Source organism: Cygnus olor, chromosome Z, assembly GCF_009769625.2.
Source record: "Cygnus olor isolate bCygOlo1 chromosome Z, bCygOlo1.pri.v2, whole genome shotgun sequence".
Classification (NCBI taxonomy): domain Eukaryota; kingdom Metazoa; phylum Chordata; class Aves; order Anseriformes; family Anatidae; genus Cygnus; species Cygnus olor.
In genome coordinates this window covers 17,629,443-17,645,471 of record NC_049198.1, presented here as the reverse complement: position 1 = coordinate 17,645,471, position 16,029 = coordinate 17,629,443, and the positions used below count along the sequence as shown (strand labels likewise).

The following is a 16,029-nucleotide window of genomic DNA, read 5'->3' as shown; positions in this document are numbered from 1 at the left end:
ATTTATCTTGTATATAATGAGAAAAATACACTTCTATTGAGAGATTGTACATGCAGAGTTGATAAGTTTAAACAAGATATTGAATATAAAATTACCCTGAAAGATAAACCACAATCTTTCTTTAAAGTTGCAGCTGATTTCGAGCATTCCTTCTGATAGATTCCTAATGCAGCAAATTTTTAGAAGTATGAACACCCCAAATCTCCTCTACATATAAGGAAGTTTGTAACAGGTTCAACTGGAGACATCAAAAACATTTTAAATAGACATCACAAGATGCATCTGTAGTTTAAAGGTCAAATTTATTAGGAGATTAAGAGATGTATTATACGTGGACTATAAATACAGCACAGCTGACTTTATTCACATTCAGAGACAGCCAATGCCAACTTATTTTGTAGACACCCTTGTTCTTTTGTTCCAAGAAAAGTTTGCACCATAAGACTTGGATTTAGGTTTTGGAACCTTCTTCTCTTCAACGTCATAGTTCCAGCCTGGGGGTTGTAGGGGAAATGGTCAGGGGCAGGGGGGAGAAAAAAAAAAAAAAAAAAAAAAAAGGAATTTTAAATATTCACAGCATATAATATAGAGCAAATACAACTTAAACCTTTTAACTTTAGTATCTTTTTCTCCAGATAAGCATCCACTAGGTTCTTCCTTTGCAGCTGGCAGCAGAGAATACAGAAATGCCATGCACGTGATACATGCTTGTTCTCACAATTGAGATACTTCACCATACTGCATACCTCAACTTTCACTACTCCTCCAGAAACCTTGACAATCATCAGTGAAAAGCTCAACAGGGAAAAACAACCATTTCTGTATGCAGCCCTGCAAGTTCACGGCTTCACAAGCTCTATAGCATCTATGTTACTCTATAGCATCACAAAGGCACTCTGTGTATGCTGGGACAGGAAATGAAATAGCTAGGACAGAAATAAAGGTGAAGTGACATAAAAAATAGCATACAGGAGACCAATACAGTAACTTTGGGAGTTAATGGAGACATTGGAGACAACGGATATTGGAGAAAAAAAGAAAGGTGGGAGGACCAAAGTAAGGAACAGCAAAGAAAAAAAAAAAGTCAACATTAAAAGGGAGTATAATACTTAACCTTTTTACAAGAACATAAAAAATTAGGAGTAAAAGAGAAGGGAATGAAGTGATAGAAGACAAGTAAATTATGTGATAGTTAAGCCAGAGAAATGCTAAAAAAATGTCAGAAAAGAGGAGGTGAAGATATTAGTGTTTATGTAAATCAAAATGCAAATTGGTTGCACCCTCCAGGTGCCTGGAAAGTTGCCAGGGCAGCACTCAGTATTCCAAAGTTTGGTCTCTTTAACTGCAACATTTCACTCAAAGTTGAAATTCTTGAGTTGAAGCTAGAAGTGGATAAGAATGCAGTTTTAACTGCTACTAATAAGATGATACACTTCTTTAGTTTTAAAACAAAAATTCGATAAATCTGAAAAGGCTTAACATATATCTGAAATTCTACATTTGTTAAGATATTCACAAAAACACTCAAAATGTGTCTACACATCAAGACATGTTTTTTAAGATACACAAGTCGCCCTGTCACTGTGCCTCAATTTTGTGTATTCACAAATGCCAAGATTTTCTTTGTTTATTAGGTTGAACCAATGTTAATTTCCAAGTTAACTATTCTCCATAAGAAATACTGGAATACGGGTGAGGTTTTAAAAACATATTCTTTCCATGTGTGAGAACACTGACTTTTGCCTACTATGATTAACAATTTAAGCTTGAGTGAACAGCCAGAACTACATCCAGAGACAGACTGTGGTATTGCAACATTCGGCATAACAACACCTAACTTTGAGGCACTTGGTTGCTGCAAAGGAATCTACAGCCCCAAGTTATTGCTTCATCTTTTTATACACTAGATAGAGAGGCACTGAATACCTCCAAAAGAGATTTGCAACTGCCAGCACAATGACTTGCCCTGCCATAGCTATCCAAAATCCACAAAGTTAGTTACATTTACCTTTGGATTGCAATAGACAGCCATATGTGATAAGGTTTCACACTCTGGTACACGCTCCTTGAGTTAGGAACCGTCAGTTTTTCACAACAAAGAGCAGAGGTCAGTTTTATAAAGATATTACAATGCTGTAAGAGATTATTTTTGCCCATAACTCTGCCATACGAGCTAAGTGGATAGAAAGCAGATTTCACTGCCTGTTGAAGAACATCCTCTGGAAGAACATCCTCATCATGTGACGAAAGGTTACTTTGGAGTAGAAAAACTCTGTCTTTGTTATGAAAACTGTATGTTTTTCAACAGTGATGTCAGACAGGACAAATTTAAGTCCACAGGCTAAACTTTTAATTTCACCCAGTAATGAATGCTTCCTCCTTGATTCAACTTCAGACCATCCTGAGCAGTCACATTTTGGACAGAGATCTCTCCTGTTACTGTATTCTGTGCTCTTATTCCTACTAAAGAAGATGCTTCAGAACGGACAGGCACAAAGACAGCTTGCCTGAGGTTCCTCAAGTCATTCAGTGAGAACTGTATCAAAATCATATCCCAATCTTATAAAAATACCTGCAATATCCAGGATTTGCAGAAGCTAAACATGAGGTTTTCAAGGAATTTTGTTAAGCAAAACTTGGGTAATTCTTACTGAAAGGACAGAGAAGTTACCTGTGTTCCCAGACTTCGACGTATTTCAATAATACCAGTTCAGATATCAGTTCAGTTTCAATAATATCAGTTCAGTGCCATTTTAAATGAGTGCCTACGTTCCTCATTTCTTTCTAAAAGTACATTTGTAAAATTTCTATTTCCAGCTGCATCTGATACTGAAGCTACTACTACAGAAAATATGATGCACATGTCATACATATAATCCTATGCCACCTTAATTTAGGTAACACAGTATCAGCAGAAAATTTTCATATACCTTATGGTAAAATTATGGGTGCAAATTAAGTAAATATTGAACTAATAAATACAAGTCACAGCCTTAGTTTAGCTGGTAAAATTTCTTTGTAGCTTTCTGCACAACGGAGATTCATTACTAATTCAGTGAATGCATAGATTTCCTACACTGAACATATGGAATATTTAACTTGAATACGCATACCAAAAGGGTAAAATATATCATGTCCAAAGAGATAACATAACTAGCTCATTAACATAATGGCCAGGATTCAGTTTTTTTCTTACAGACTGAATTTCCTAAGAAGCAGCATTAACAATACACAAGTGCAAGTAAAGCAACACTAGATTTTCCATAATTTCTTATTATTTGCAAAACATTACACAATATTATTAAAAATTTCACAAGAGTTTATATATCCAATGCAAATATGATGATCCTATTCATGTCTTAATGAATAAAATTTATTTTTCAATAGTTAAGACCATTAAGTTTAAAAATGATCCCCTCTAAGAGCAACAGGGAAATTTAATATACCAGACTTTAAGTAGTGCAAATAAACTGCACTGGTCTGAATGGTTTAGCTTTTTAACTGTAAAAGTTAATGGATTCCTCTTTTTATGGGTGCATAGTAGAGATCAACCAACAACTTCATACAATTTAGTCTGATCAAGAAATTTTACTTTTTAATTACCCTAGACTAAATATAGATGCAAGCTGCACACCACTGGAAAAGCTGCTGAAGAAGCTTTATGCCCCATGTGCGTTATTCCTGGCTTTAAGTCAGTGCTACTAATTTGTCACATCCACGAGGACTAAGCATCAAGCCGAATCTATCATACTTCATAAATGTAATACGCACCGTTTTTTTCAGCAAAGGCAATGGCATCTTCTTTAGTAGCGAAAGTAAGAACCATGTTAGATAAAGGATCAGCTCTGTAAGAAATCAGATGACAAATTCTAAGAACATTTGAAATAAAAAATAATTGTATTTGTATCTGTGCTAGCCAAAAGCTATATTACACAAGTCATTGTAGTACAGCACCTAAAAAGCAGCCTGAATTTCAACCATTCAAAATCCCTAACATTTTTAATTAGTTCCAGGATTAACATTTACATTGTGGAGAATATTGTTTCCACTTTTCAGTTTAAAATTCCCTCCCAACTTTCTGCTGAAATTAATGTTTTAAGGTTTTTTACTCAATAAATATGTCTAACTACCTGCTGAATTTATAATAAATGCACTGCAACAATCTTTTTGATTCTGAAAGCTGTGTGGACACTCTCTTTTTGGGTGACTGGGAGGCTTACGGCAATCTCGAACAATTCATGGAGGCCAGAAGTCTGAGCAGCTAATGAGAGAATAATCTTATGCAGAAGAGAGCAGAATTTCAAACTGAACAGAGCAGGAATTAATCAAAGACTGAAAAGATGTGAACAAATTCATAGTTCCGATTTGGCTGAAGTCACATGACCACCAAAAATTATTCCAGTACATCACTCAGATCTCAGGCCACCAGTGAAAACAAAGTTCAGAAACTCAAAGTGCTAACTAAGTAATTACACAGTGGTTATTTTTAGATTATCAGCTATTCTCAACCACATTTCTGAAAGGAAGCAAATAAGCAAAATGTTTTTTGAAACAAATTGAAATCTCAGTAAAAAACAAACTTCCTTATTTGTTGCTATAAAAAACTAACTTAATAGCAATGACAAAGGTTTAAAAAAGAAGGACCTTAAAAACTAATCCACAGGACTTTTGCAGACATAAGATAGGGGCTGTAGGAGTGCAATGATTGCATAATGCTTCCGAGAGCCAGCCACCACACATGAGCCTGGGAGACAACTGCAAGACAAGACCAAATTGCAACGAACTATTGAAGGAGCTGCCTCTGACTGCTCTCTCTTTGAAGCTATATGGGTAAATGAAGAGAAAAAGCAACCAAAGAAACACTGAACTCTACAATAAAGGACAAAGCCTGTGACTGGCAGAGGGGGAAGGGAAGAGGGGGAATCTAGCTTCCAGCAAAGACAACAATGTAATTTTATCTGATGTACACATGGAAAAATGGAGTTCACTATACATCCAATATATTCCCCAAGAAAAAAAAGAATAACAGGATAAAGGCAGAAATTACACTTTGACATGCCACTGTGATGGGCTTTCTTAAAAACATGTAAAGATTTATCTTACAAAGGCAGTACAGAGAATTAGGGACTATGAATTAGTCCATTGTGTGATCATGCAACCAAGTATATTGCAATATTGTGATAGCTTTTGCTTATTGGTCGTTTCTTCTGTGATTGAGGTTGGAAAAATGTAGTCAACTCACTACTAAGTGGAAAACAAAGAATTTAAGTTTGATGTGTAGCGAGGAACTTGTACCTGTTCAGTACTGAAAGTTTACTGAAAAACTTCCAGGATACAGGCAGTTTGGAAATGAGGACTGTGCAGAATTGGTGTGTTCTGCTCTCTGGTAAGATCATCCATCATACAATTTAAATACAGCTTTTTGATTTCTTTTCCTCAATGTGCAATCCATGTATTTAAATTTGAGATAATCTGTGAACAAATGCTAGAGTTCAGAACAGCCAGCAGGATGTCCTGGTGGTAGTAACACTGCCACAGCATTTCCTATGCTCTAGGCTATCTATCAGCAATTATGAATTGGGATTCTAAATTTTGTTCTTCTGAGATACTGTACAATGGAAACAATACGATTCCTGTGTCTCTTTGTTTACAGCTTCATATTAGGAGGTGCTCAAAAACTACCCATAAGTATTCTTGTAACCAAAGTTCCCAACTGAAAAAAAAAAAGCCATGAATCTATTTTATTCAGATCTACAACTGGATAATTTGCATTGAAAAAACTACAACCAAGAAGAGATGACAATGACAAAAAAAAATGAAATGAGATTGTAAAATCACAGAAATACAGCAAAGACCTACAGTAAGTAAGCGTATGGAGTTCAGAGGAAAGGGGCTCACCAATAATTACATCGCATTATTCAAAAAGAAAGGGTAAACACAGAATCCTACCCAGAAAAATAATTTGTCTGAAGAAGTTAAAGTCAGCTGAAAACCAAAGGGGAATTGAAGAAAAGTTCAATTCAACCTGAAATATAAAGCTGGTGTTACTGGCACTGGTTACAGTACTCTAATCTGTGCAGGGGTATAAATGGACTGGACACTGGTGGCTACACACTTTGGGGGCTCACAAGACAGGTGGAAAGGTGTATTGCTTGTCAACAGTCTGTAAGTTAATTTAGGCCACTGTGAAACAACCCAGTCATTACTTGCTAAACATAGCGACTACTGGCAGTAGTGGAATCATCCAAGCTGTAACTGTATTAAAGCACTGAAATCTTATTTTGAAACAGTAATTTTAATATGCTTAAGATGAGACGGTGAAAAACCCCACAAATTGCTTAAGATGAGGTCATTGTTGTATAGAAGCTTAAAGTTTTAAAACAGGTATTTTAACAGGGTATTTCAATACAATTGATATATTAATTTGTAATTACTATTTCTTCCTCATCTAGTCAACAGTTTAGCTTCGCTTCCATAATTCCTTTGCAGTTATAGTACCACCAAGACATTACAGGTTTTAAGTCTCAATATTTTATGGAAAGCCAAAATAATAGAACGACTTGATTCCGGAGTTATTTTCAACTAATATTTCATAATTTATTTGATTTTTTTTTTAATCTCAAGTTGGTCATAGACTGACTACATCTTCAGGAAAAAAATGCATTCCCAAAATATTTCATAGTTAAGCATTTAGCTTTTTTATCAGAATTTTGTGTCGATTGTAAATGCCAGTATGATTGCCAGACATTTTCAGTACACACTGCATCCTTTCTGAAGTTTGAAAGTTAATTTCCAGTGTTTAATTTTTGTTTACAGATAATGATTAACTTTCCTGATAATGCCTCTACAAAACAGCTTCGTAACAAAATTACAGTATCATGAGAAAAATTGCTGTCCAGTTTACAGGAATTCTAACCACATTGTAAAATGTAGGTAGTACATTTAGAAAAAAAAATTAACTACATCTAAGTTATACTTACATCTCTAAATTGTAGCATTACTCCTTTTCTGGATTTCGGTGCATTTAAGATTTTTTACTACTCCTAATAGCAACATTGAAACAAACTCATTTTTTAAATTGTTTGTTAAAAATTAACTGTATCTCCTCATTTCAGATCTTCAGGGTATTTATATAACTTTGTAAAAAAAAATTAGAGAAGCTAGGTATCATTAGTTTATGTTTAAACAAATTTTAAATTTGGCATGCAACTGACAGTTGAGAAGGGATTCGCTGTTTCAGGTACCTAATAGCCTTCTCTTCTTGATGCTGGCATACAGTAACATCACCACAAATGTAATAGTTGAAATTTCTGTTTAACACTTACCAAACTCTTCCAGATGATTTCGTGAGCTAAAATCTGTTTTTACCCAATCATTAATCATATGACCAACAAACTCAACCACCGTAAGTAATGTTAAAACACTAGTAGATTTACAGGTAGGAAGACGATTTCAGACTTGAAACTTACATGACTAGTACGAGCCAAATATAGAAGAAAATTATCTCAAAATTCAGTAACTACTCACGTAGATGCCCAACCCATTAGAGGGTTCTCCCAGCGCTCCCTGTTATCAAATTCCATCTTCCATTTCTTCGTGTTGTTAACTCCCGCCTGCATCGCATTACGTGCCGGAACAAAAATGTGAACTTTCCTGGTTTTGATGTGCTCATCTGGAACACCAGTTAAAGAAGTGATATCCTGTGAAAAATACAATTGGACTTGTTAAAAAAGAATTCACGTAAAAGACAGACTTCTAAAATAATACTCCTTATGCTTTTTACACAATTTCTTCTTTTTTCTTTTTTTTATTACAATAAGAGAAGTTTTGCAGAAATGTATGAGTCTAGCTTTATAAAGCTGAAGCAGATTCACACTGGGACAGCTCTCATCCTACTTCCTTTGGCTGAATTAGATTTAACATGGATCAGCTACCTGAACCTGCTCATCTCTCAGCTACACAACTGATAGTGCCGGACGATAGGCAGGAGATATTCCCTCCAACTCTTGGACTGCAGCTGTGAAGGCAGGACTGCTCCAACTTGTACCGGTAAAGCACCCATGGAAATATATCGTGAATTCTTCTTTCCCCCTTAAACAAAGAATTAGAGCATAGACTGAAGCATCAACAAATCTGGAAATTTTACATTAACATTAGGAGCCTACACCTAATACAAACAGATCTATTCACCAAGATCCTGGTCAGCCATCTATCTGATGTAGTATAAATGCTTTCACTTGGGCTTAAGTTTGCATATATATATATATATATATATATATATATATATATATATATTTATATAATCAAGAGGCACCAACATCCACAATGAATGAAAAAGGTATGCTTAGTATGAAGGAAGAAACAGAAGTTATCTTTTCCACAATAATCTATTCACTGTAGAGCAGGTTACCAGAACTCAGCTCTCTTATTTCTCTAACCATTCACTATTACACAAAGTTGACCTCTCCTCTTTAAAAAATAAGGCCAAGTGCATTTCAAGCTCTGAATATCTGCTTTGAGAGTCACATCTTCTCGAGACTACAAGTTGATATCCAAGATCAAAAGAGGAACAAAATTTCACATACATCAGGGCTCTTCAGCTGACTTACTTACCCCCCTCTCAGAGTGCAGACCTATTTTTTTTTCACTCTAATTCAACATATGCAGATTATAAGGCTACCTAACTTAGCACTACTCATTCTAGACCAACAGTAGGGACTCAATCTTTTAGGCTGAGTAATAACAACGCTCAACAACCAGTGGTGTCAGTTTGAGTACATGTCTTTTAAACAGGTATTATACAGTAATTTGATTTTTTTTTAAAGGGATGTTCTTCACTTATTTGCACCGTTTGACACTGGTAACGCTCATAGGTATTTTTGTGAAGGATAAAAGTATTCAGGAGATTCCAGCCTTCACAAAACTGGCTTATAACGTGTTATATTGTCAGAAGTAGGTTGCCCTCCTCAACTAAGGTTTGGCTTGTAAGCGTTCTACAAATAAACCTAACAAAGATAAAAACTGAAGGATCACAAAAAACAGCCTAAAAATATTTTTTTTTATGTTGAAGCTGACTTCAACACAGAATAAAAAGGAAAAACCTCACTAGAATTGCTACACAAAATTACTCTCAGTAGCATCTGATAAAGTGAACTTTCTCTTTAAAAACTAAACAGTAATTACATAAAATTAACCTGTCAGTTCACCCTAGTACAGTAAAGAGAGTAAAATCAAACATCAAATCCTGAACTACTCCTGTTCCTTACATACTTAAAAGGCCAGTGGGAGCTCCTTGGTCTCCCTCCCTTCCCTCCTCTCTCCAGGAACAAGCTGTAAAGTGGTTAAAGTCCAAAAAAGAGTAGCAGAAGTCTGGGCATATTGAATTCATCACACCAGCAGTGGCATGAATTGAATGAAAAGGCAAACAAATTTAGACAAAATACTGTGGCTTTACATGTCTGTAGCTACTAACTTTATGGGATTTTGTTTTGTGGCAAACTTAAAAGCTCTTGGTGCTGTCACCAGATAATCCTTTGAAATATGGCAAGTCTCATTTTTTGTTTTACTTCAGAAAATAGACTTTGGGAGATCAATCCCTCAAAACTGCAGCAGGGAGCATGTTTAAAGCATTTGACTTGTATTTGCAATTAGAACAGAAGGCGACACAAACAAACATAAAAACTGATTTTCCAAATTTTAAATTTTCTACCCAGACTACCAAAAGGCAACTGTCAAAATATCTTAACAATTCCATTATAAATGCTTTCATTAGGATCAAATAATGTTTATTTTTAAAATAAGTCTAGCAATGATATGAAAAAGAAAGACTACCAATTACTGAACTGTTGCAACACACACAAGAAACACCTCCTGACTGACTGGCATTTCTGACTGCTGAAGCTTGAACCACAGTTACAGAAGGAAATAGCTTCAAGTCTTCTTATTTGAGCTGGCAAACTGCTTTGTTTAACCCAATTTTTTTTTTTAAATGCAGTAAAAGTTTGGTGGGACTTCAATGCCTTTTATATAATACCTCCAAGCTTGCCTTTTAGAGACCTGGACAAGTGTATTATCCTTTACATCTGTATTTTAACAAACATGTTTCTATTGAGAAAATGTAAGAGTATTCCCTAATATTTCATCTTCCCTTCTGAAATAATCTGGATCCTGCTACACTGATAGATTCTGGTTTAGTTAGCAATCAAATACCTCTAAATTTGCAAGCTTGAAAATAGCACTAAATCTTTTTTTTTTTAATTATTATTATTTAACTCAGCAACTTGTATGTCCATTATGAATTTTATGCTTCGGACTTACAGGTTTGTGAATTGCTTCTGAATTCTCTGTGATTAAATACTATACTAACTAGCATTATAGACATATTACATTTTCTCTTTTGAAGCCTCCACACCAGAAAACCATAAAAACACTACATATTAGTGCGTACAGAACACTATTTAAAAAAAACATTATTAAAAACCAGCAAATGCTATATATATGAGGTAACTGTGGTAAAGAAATGCCTAGACTTGTTCATCTGGATGAAAACAAAACCAATAACCCAGACAAATCCCAAACTCCTTCAAGCCATGTTTTTTTGGGAACTTGTTCGGCTCTAAATCAAAGTTATTTTACTAATAATATAGGATTCATCCCATAAAAAATCTTTTCAAGGTGAAAACTAAAACCTGCCTACTTTCAAAAACTAAAATATCTACATGATGTTGCTAGCTCTTCACACTTTGATTCATTATAGCTAAAGTTTCCATGCCTTCTGGGAATCTAGCAATTGTTTATTGATATCTTCCCCATTTTAAAGCTGGCAATTGAACAGACAGTTGTTAGGACAATGAGTTTCTGGTTTCTGAAGCCCAAGTTGTCCTGACATAAAATCACTGTTTTTGCTTGCTGTAGACATGTAAGGTACTGTAGCATAGCTGAGCTGTTGCCAAAGATATGGAATAAAAAGGCTTGGCATCTATCACATACTTGACACCTAAAGAGCACAGAAGCTCTAAAATTCCTATTCCCTGTAGGCGCACTCTTAGTCTAGACAAACTGATTTCTCACACTTTTAAAATGCATTACAACACTCTATTGTGATCATTTCATCCACACAGCTCCAGCTAGTGACAGAAGAACCTGTCCTTTAAGCGACATTTCAATGGGCTAAAGCTCCCGCTCCAAGATTCCATTAAAACAATATAATACTTGAAAAGAACTGTGCTGCACTGGGTTGAACTCTCTACTGTGTCTTCAGAGCTTTGTTCTGAGTTCAAGTTTTCATTGAAACTACCTGTGAACCAACTTTCCAAAACAATGATGTTTTTGACAGCTAGTTTCACACTACTATCTTTTCCTTTTTAAGTGTTCCTTACTGAATTTTGCTCTATTAGCATATAAAAATATTAGTGAGGTGTTCAGCATTACAAATTCTAAATAATAATGTGATGACATAAAAGACTTGGGATTTGAACTGCATAACTTTGCAGTACTAAAAATTAACAATTCTGCTTCATGTTTTTAATGCATGCTACCATCTAAAAGATGAATTCTGACCGTTTCGTTTTTGGATTATTTATCTATACTCTGTTTTTTTTAATAGTAAGTTCAATTTTTTTTCAATAACCATTTGTGGAAATTTTGCTCTTGAAATAAGCTCAGAGAGACAAAACATTTATTTAAGCAGCAGAAATAACATCAAATTGCTTACAAACCAAGAGGAGTTTGTGTCTTTATTACAACTTACACTACTTAAGAACACTTGTCATGGTGGAAAGGCTGGTAAAACTGTCCTGGAAGGAGTAATAAAAATGATGAAAGTGCTATACAGGGGGGAGAAAAACTCATACACAGGCAGAGAGTCAACAAAAGCAGGATTCGGCATAAAAATAACTTTTAAAGGAAAGGAAAATTTCTTTAAGTGCTCCACTAGTAACACAAACTCCGAAGACGACAAGGAACTGAACTCTGTAATTCAAGGCAAATAGAGAAACGATAGAAAATCTCTCTGAAAATAAGTATTTTTGAATGGATGAGTCAGGTGTTCGCAAAGGTATCATATTTCAGCTCTGACATTTCTCCCCATGCATAGGCAAAAACTGTACATAACTGCTATCAACTATACTGTTTAGCATCACCCTTTTTTTTTTTTTTAAATAAAGGAAACAGGGAACAAGCAATGGGAAGTTGATGTCAAAACACAGAAAAACCTCCCAGCAAGCTTCCCGCAACCACCCAGGATTTAGAGTCTTGCTAGCCGCTCTCTTTTCAATACGAGAATTTCACACATTTCAATGACCATTATGACTTCAAAGAATCAAATTTTCATCATTGTCCGTCATCTGCCAGTTGATTTGTATAAAGGAGTTCTTCTGCATGCACTCCGGACAAAGGGCTCCTTACTTTCGTGGCTATATATCAAGTTTAAAAGTTCTGTTTGTGACAGTTGTGTCTGTGGTAAATTAGGGTAACACTGAAGGAGTGCAGCTGCTCGGCAGGAACCTCCTTTTTGGCATCATTTCACTTAAATAAAAACTGAATAATTAGCTTCTGCCTTTATTAAACCGCAAAAATGCCACTGGCCTTAGTAATTACTTCCGGTTGCCCCACCTACTTAACCTCAAGAGTTTACACTTGTTAGAAAGGAGGGAAAGGAGAAGTTTTCTGTACTTTACAGGAGTTCACAGCAGCTTGCTTACTTCCCCACCCCCAACCTGTTTTACCAGCCTAAGTTCATGAAGTTTTGCTCTAAATTCAGGTTTCACATCGCAATACACTTTCTGTATGAGCTGCTGTATCAAAGCATGGACCGGCTTGCACAATACCCATCAAATAGCAGCTGTGAAAGAGGCTTTTTATTTGGTGGGCTCAGCTGCTTAGGCTGGAAGTCAGGATGAGGATATTTACATTTCTACATTTCACTACAGTGTTTTTGAAATACTTGCAAGAGAACAAAGTCTGCTATGCAAATTGTGAATGGAAAAATGGAGCAGAATGAACTCAACATGGTCAGACAACATTTATCTAACAGCTACAGACATAACGGAAAAAAGCGTATTTGCCCTTAGGAAAGTCTGTATCACACAGAATACAGTTTTCTTTCAGGCTTCACAATCTTTTTGCATTATCACAGTAATCTGTGAACAACGTGTGTTACCCATACTATGTCCTCCCATCTAACCGTGCTGCAGAACAATTAATAAAAAAGTTGAAAAGCAGTGAAAGAACCACATTAAAACAAATAGAAAACCAAACACTGTAAACATGAGACAGGATTCAATAATAATAATGACGGCAAGAAAGCTTTTATTTAAAGAAAATCTCTTTACATAGACAGTTTTGCAGAAAACACTGAAGAGAAACTGGGTATAGAGAGAAGGATATGCCAAGAAGTGGGTCTAAGAGAAGCAGAAATCGTCACACTGCTGGAATCACCATAAGTTCATTTAATACTTTTAAATCTACACACTGCCACTATGGAAAGGAGGAGTCAGTTTCCAAAACAGTTCCATAGGCGATGGGACTTCGGCAAATCCCATGTGGTTTGTACAAATTTGAAATGGACTTCATAGCAATAAGTAGAAAACTTCTTCCTCACCAACCCATCTTTCAATTCTTGAAGCACTTTATTTATAAGCTGTTACATTCCCAAACTGTGTATTCACATTTGTGTCCTGCCAGAGTAATAGAAAAATTGTATTTATAGACGTGATTAATGCTAAAATTTACGTAAAAAGCTGCAGAGTTGTGCTTTTGTGAGTTTAAACCATAATGCTCAAAATAAAGACAGAAATATGAGATTTGGCATCTACTGTTACACTGAAAAACCTCAAAGCAGAGAGGAATTTTTCTTGACAAATCATAATGCATGACAAAAATGCAGAAAATACTTACCATTCAGCCTGTACTTTTTTGATGGACAGGTAAACAACATTTTAGAAACTTAAAAATAAAGTATTCAAAACAAAGTCCCATTTTCAGCATAGACAGATATTTCATGCTTAGTATAGGTTTTTCAGCCAAGAAAGAATCAAAGGGCAAGACAAAAGCTACTATTTAATTATTAAGAACGCATTTTTTCCTGTAACAGTACCTCCTAGTTTTACAAATGTCGTCTGAGTAAATGTCATGAAATTAAAGAAAAGAGGAATCAAGTATCTGATTTTACATTTCACAGTTAGTCTGTAACATATACAACTGTAATTAAGAAAATCATTATTAAATAGAGGGAGTACAGGTAATCAGGGAAGGAAAAATGGAAAAAGAATGTATTTGTATGAAATATATTGATATTGCTACTGCTAGCCCTTTAAGAGACTTCAGTGTGTCATGACATTCTTTAGATTGAGGAAATTATAAACCGCGTGCTTATCTTTAATGAGGTAGAAAAAAGTCTCTGAGTTATTTATAGCATATCTTGTAAACTACTTTTTCTTACAACAAAGTAAGATTTAGATAGCACATATTACCTAGAACTCATTCAAAGCATATGTAAAAGCAAACCTTACACTTCCACACACACAGGTGGCTGGCTCTTTTACTGTCATTACCTGTAAGGCATTTAAAAATACATGTGTTTCTACAGTCACTCCTCAGATTAATATAAGAGCAAAAAATAAGAGAACAGTGGAGTTTTTAGAGCATAAACCTTCAAATAAAAGGAGAGGCACTTTTAGTTTACCTGCATTTAAAAAAGCTTCCAGTGTATAAGTAGTAGTTTTGATAATGGACAGCCAAATCACCAGTCAGCAGCACAGTGACATTAGGAATAATTTCTGTACTTTTTGTGTGTTTCTGATGCTATTTTAGTGAAGTCCTTATTTTTAACATTCATTAAAAGTTACCTGTACTTATGTGTATGTATTTACAAAATAAATCATACGCATATGACCTAAGTATATTTCATAAAGTTACCATTTTCTAGAAATTCTGTCACAAATGAGAAAATGAACAGTTCTGACCAGCTCTGGGCCCATCTGAAAACCTTACAAAACCTCACATTAAGAAATTTTCCAAATAAGGCCCTGGTAGAGCCCCCCGATACTGACACCACTTGTTTTATCATCTCCAGCCTTTGGAGGGGACAGGGTCTATCTAATACGTGTAAGATGTGTGGTCAGTGTGCCTTCTCCAGATTTGTGGAAAAGCTACACAGTTCAAGCTGCAAAAGACTCGAGGGAACACAGCATTCAGGGGCTGACAGTGAACTGGGACACTACTTATGTATAAGCTGTGCAATTGCTGCAGCGAAGCAGAACACCTGTGCTTTTATTGAGACAATTCATAATCTAGACAGCAAAGACCTGAGCTGTTGAGTTCAAATTTGGATGCATGACCAAATTTTAAGACTTGATAACTCTAGTAAGATTTCTTATGATGAAGTTGTAAGTAACATCATCACTACAGTATATAAAACAGCTACTGTGGATTCAGTTTAATTAGCCATTAATCTCCCTAAGCCGGTAGCTAGAGCACAGAATGCTACAATATTTTTAAAGAACTCCACTATTGTGCATTCCAGTGTTCTTTCCCTTTCACCTCCCAACTACCTATTTATTCTGTCCTTAGTGGTAATTGTAGAACGCTGTTTAACTTGAAGGGTTAAAACTTTACAAGCTATTTAGGCTTTTTATTAAAAAAATATCTTCATCAAAGGGGGGGATGGGGGAGCAAAAAGTAGCATTTTCAAATTTAATTTGACAATACTGTCACAGTAGTGCATGGTCTGCTACTAAGAACAATATCCTGAAATCCTGAGTTCATGTAAACCGATGCCTGCCTCCATTGTGATGCATGTTCTCTATTCTTTACATCTCCTTTATAATTAAAGTGATTTCTGTAACAGATCTTTGTCACAAAGTAGCAAGTGGGATGAGGCACACGGGAGAAAAACAGAAAGCACAAAACCCCAATCAAGAAATGCAAATTTAGAGCAAGATCATTGCCGGTGCATGCTTTTTAGAAGAGAAGTTGCATTTAAGAAGTTACAAGGAAGCAAGACTATTAAAAGCTGTCCCTTACCCTAAT

The 16,029-nt window shown here is 35.4% G+C and overlaps 1 protein-coding gene across 1 annotated transcript in view; it reads right to left on the bottom strand.

The window, feature by feature from the left end:
* Positions 1 to 287: 287 nt before the first annotated feature.
* Positions 288 to 16,029, bottom strand: part of NDUFS4 (NADH:ubiquinone oxidoreductase subunit S4) — a 47,930-nt gene continuing 32,188 nt past the window's right edge. Inside the window, exons 3-5 of the mRNA XM_040541457.1 lie at positions 7,528 to 7,700; positions 3,772 to 3,845; positions 288 to 494 (exon numbers count right to left, since the gene is read on the bottom strand). Coding sequence (XP_040397391.1) covers positions 391 to 494; positions 3,772 to 3,845; positions 7,528 to 7,700 — 351 coding nt within the window. The 3' untranslated portion in view covers positions 288 to 390. The remainder of the gene's footprint in view (positions 495 to 3,771; positions 3,846 to 7,527; positions 7,701 to 16,029) is intronic.